We start from the raw sequence: 3,919 nt of genomic DNA on the forward strand, positions 1-3,919 counted from the left end.
TATTTTTTACCGGTAATTGTCGGTTATTATAAGGTGAAATTTGAATATAGGTGTTTTTTGTACAAAGACTTTACTTTGATGGTATTTTTTAAACAAACTTAAATGATGTTTTTTGAACGATTTTGAAACATAATAACCCATATAAGTCATTTTCCCAAAAACAAACCTGGTAAAAGACGACATGAGGTAAAAGGGAGGATTGCCATATATCTCCTCCAACGATCACAGGTGATAAGCTAATTAAGATCAAGGGGGCAACGATGAGGCTGCTGCCCAATTGTTTTCGCATGACTTTTTCAATAAAAAAGAATGACAAGAAAGTGACGTGATATGTTTTTTAGTTCCAGTTTTTCGACGCATCACAAACGAAAGAAATATCTCAGCCTTGTTAATTCATAGGTGGTGTGCGTGTTGGAATATAGCCTCATGACGTGGGTCCTTTTGTTAGTCTAAGGTAAGACTTTTGTTCATAAGTTTACAATATTTGTTGAAATTGGTGACGGATTCTATCTTTATGTAAAGTGTGAGAGAAAGATCAAAAGATTAAAAGACTTTTGTTCATTAGTTTATTTACAATATATTTTTTTCGAGGCATCACAAAAAGAAGTCATTGATTAAGGTCTTAGTGAATTATAAAGGTTTCTAAACCATTCAATACTAATAACCCAACGGGACACCATCTCAAACTCTTTTTTTTTTTAGTAGGTTGTGTGCAATTCTTCCGATGTCTACAATATGTAAATATTGTTGATCTTATGGTTGCATATTATATTTCTTGTGTCTATTTGTGCTTCTTCCAAACTGTCATCCAACAAAGATGACCTAAAAGAGTGCCTTTAGACCTTTACATGAAACAAATGCATTATTCGCATCATAGTCAAGTATGATTGAGCAATGATAAGCTACAAGACAAACAAACATCCAAACCATTTACTAAGTTGTATTATAACAAAATGCTTGTTCCAAATACCTTTTAGGTAGATTGAAAGCATAAAAGGATTCGAAATTCCATAGATCCAAGAATAAATGTCTATTTCTTGGTTCGTTCTGATCAAAATGTATTTGGATCTTTGGACAAAATGTTAATGATTAAAAATTATGTCGGGGAACTTATGTAATACATAAATTTATTTCGATTACTAGATTAAATCACGAGTAATTTAATCAATCAAACGTATCAAATAATCGAAAGCAAACAACACTTCGATGATAAACAAGTATCTTGTTTATTAAAACGACTTGTTTCAACCATTACATCATCCATAAAAAGTCGTACACCATGCGATAAACTTTCTATCTATCGATACATATATCTACCATTTTCTAACAAACAAAAAACTACACCATTCTATCTCGAGTTCATAGCTCCACTCATCTCTTTCAAACCCCCTAACTTTCCTTCTTCCCTACAAGGCGAAACCCTAACAACCTCTTTTTGAACATTTTGAATCTTTTGTAAAGAAGCAAGAACTTCAGCCATAGGTGGTCTAAACCTATGATCATTATGAAGACATTTTGATGCGAGTGCAGCCACGGCTTGTGCACCCTTTTTTGAATATTGACCACCTAACCGTGTGTCCATAATTCTTAGGACCCGTTTGGTGTCACTTAGAAACGGTTTAACCCATTCGACTAATGTCTCTTCGACTCCACCGGCTCTTTCTTCGGCTATGGCTCGTCTTCCTGATAGTAGTTCTAATAAAACCACACCAAAACTATACACGTCGTTTTTTTGAGTCAAGTGCCCTAAAAAAACAATTAAATCGCTATTAGGAAACGTGTGAGGAAGATTAAATGAACTTGTAGAATTTTTTTTCAATGAATTTTTATTGTAGGATAAAATACGAAAAAACACCTTTCATCGTTTTATTGATTTAGCCGGTGGTTAAACGATTATACTATTTTTTACTGTTTAAAGAAACTTGTTTCAAGGTTTTTAATATTAGGGTAAAATACAGAAAAACACATCATTTTTATCGATTTAGCCACTGCAATGTTTTCCTTTATCGAATTAGCCACTAGACTTTTTTTTTTTTTTTTGATGTGTAGCTACTGAACTACTTTTATTATATACCCAATCCAATGAATCAAACATACCTGTTGCAATATATTCAGGTGCAGCATAACCATTTGTTCCAACAACCCTAGTTGAAACATGTGTATTGTCACCTACAGGACCATTCCTAGCTAAACCAAAATCCGAAAGCTTCGCATTGAACTCCTAAAAATTCAACAAAAAAATCATTAGTAAACACATAGATAATGTAAAATATCTTCACTTTTCTAAATTAAAACAAAATCTGGATAATTTTTTTTATGAATAATACCGTATCTAGGAGTATATTAGAAGCCTTGAGATCTCGATAAATGATACAGGGTACTTTACTATGCAAGAAAGCTAACCCTTCTGCTACATCAATGGCAATCCGCATCCGTGTGGCCCACGGCATCGGTTGCACACTTTCTGTAAAGAAAGAATACAATAATTTCAATAATTCGTATTGAAATTTTGTAACAATTTGTGGGTCCTAATTTTTTTTTTTATATTATGGACCCACAAAATAATAATTAAGACAAGCTTTTTAAAAGTGATTAAAAGTGAGACGCACTTTTAAACAAGTGGTTATCTAAGCATCCTTTAGGCATGTACTCATACACAAGAAGCCGGTTTTCACATTCTTCACAATACCCAATGAGTTTGACCAGATTTTTATGATGAAGCCTTCCCATATACTCAAGCTCAGTCTGCAAATCAACAAAATAAAACAAAATTCGCTGTATAAGTTTGACTTCTTGAAAAAAGACAAAAAAAAAAAAAAAAATACGAAAGAAATTTGAAAGATTATCACTTACAAGCCATTCCCGGTGACCTTGCCGGCTATCAGCCTTGAGTATTTTCACAGCCACCACTAATCCGGTGCCAGGTTTGGCCGGAGCAAAGGTGGTCTCGTCGATCCACCCTTTAAAAACTTGACCAAAACCGCCCTCACCCAGAAGGCTATCTGGTCGGAAGTTTTTGGTGGCGGTTTTCAGATCATGCAAGCTAAAGGCTTTGAGGTTAATGGGGATAGGGAGATTTTGGTCTCTGGGTGCTTTTGAAACTTTGTTGAAGGTGACTGTTTTTGTCTGATTCTTGGAATCTTTTGAGCTCGATTTTACCTTGTTATTGATCATATCGTCTACAATAAATAAGCTACAAGTTAGCAAAATCAAAATTGAGAAATCACGGAATCACACAAACTTAAAAATAATGGAATTCGTAGTTGAAACGAAGATATTAGAACTGAGAAAGCTTGGAATCACACAATTAAAACCCTAATTGCGATTATCAAGTGGAATCACAATCGAAGCATTAAGCGGAAGAAGAAAGAGTATTACTACTGTAATTATACATACCAAGAAATTGACCAGAAGACGCATGAGCAACATTGGCTGGCTTTCCGACACAAATACCCATTTGAGAATTGAGAGTGGTGGTGTTCTGCAAATTGAAATTGGGGGTGGTCAAGGAAAGAAGAGATGGAATGGATTAATATATTGATGGCGTATGAGGAGTGGGGTTGATAATTCTGGTCTGCTGTTTGAATTAATTTAGTCAAGGGTAAGAAATTGGCATCATGTGATACTGATTGATGTATGGAACCTTCGTGCGAAACCCAAACAGTGAATAGTAAACCCGAAGAGGAAACCCGTTTTGCTTTGGATGATGAAATCTGGCTTTTGATTTTTCAAAAGCGTATACTTTTGAGTCTTTGACGTTCGAGAGTAATAAAGGCCTGGTCAGTTGGGTCAGAACTCGGATTTATACTTGTAGGGAATTATTAAGGCCGTGAGAAATGGTGTCGCTAGGCATTGTAGAATGCTACCTACTCCCAAAGTGACATCCACATGAGCCAATTTTTTCTAAAAGGAGAGACTC

At 34.9% G+C, this 3,919-nt stretch overlaps 1 protein-coding gene across 1 annotated transcript; it reads right to left on the minus strand.

Moving 5' to 3' along the window:
* Positions 1–1,207: 1,207 nt before the first annotated feature.
* LOC145037398 (putative serine/threonine-protein kinase PBL18) lies at positions 1,208–3,572 on the minus strand. The gene is made up of 6 exons (XM_078986051.1): positions 3,397–3,572; positions 2,854–3,179; positions 2,610–2,745; positions 2,328–2,464; positions 2,098–2,221; positions 1,208–1,746 (listed from the first exon to the last, which is right to left on the minus strand). The coding sequence occupies exons 1-6, from the start codon at positions 3,455–3,457 to the stop codon at positions 1,349–1,351; spliced, it is 1,182 nt and encodes a 393-aa protein (XP_078842177.1). The 5' UTR covers positions 3,458–3,572; the 3' UTR covers positions 1,208–1,348.
* Positions 3,573–3,919: the final 347 nt, after the last annotated feature.

Source organism: Lactuca saligna, chromosome 1 (assembly GCF_052625555.1).
Source record: "Lactuca saligna cultivar CGN05327 chromosome 1, ASM5262555v1, whole genome shotgun sequence".
Lineage (NCBI taxonomy): Eukaryota > Viridiplantae > Streptophyta > Magnoliopsida > Asterales > Asteraceae > Lactuca > Lactuca saligna.

Coding starts and splice junctions, on each gene's coding strand:
- LOC145037398 (XM_078986051.1), bottom strand. CDS start 3,457: ATGGGTATTTGTGTCGGAAAGCCAGCCAATGTTGCTCATGCGTCTTCT. Junction 3,180..3,396: donor GTCTTCTGGTCAATTTCTTG/GTATGTATAATT, acceptor TATTTATTGTAG/ACGATATGATCAATAACAAG. Junction 2,222..2,327: donor CTAATATACTCCTAGATACG/GTATTATTCATA, acceptor TTGAATTTTTAG/GAGTTCAATGCGAAGCTTTC.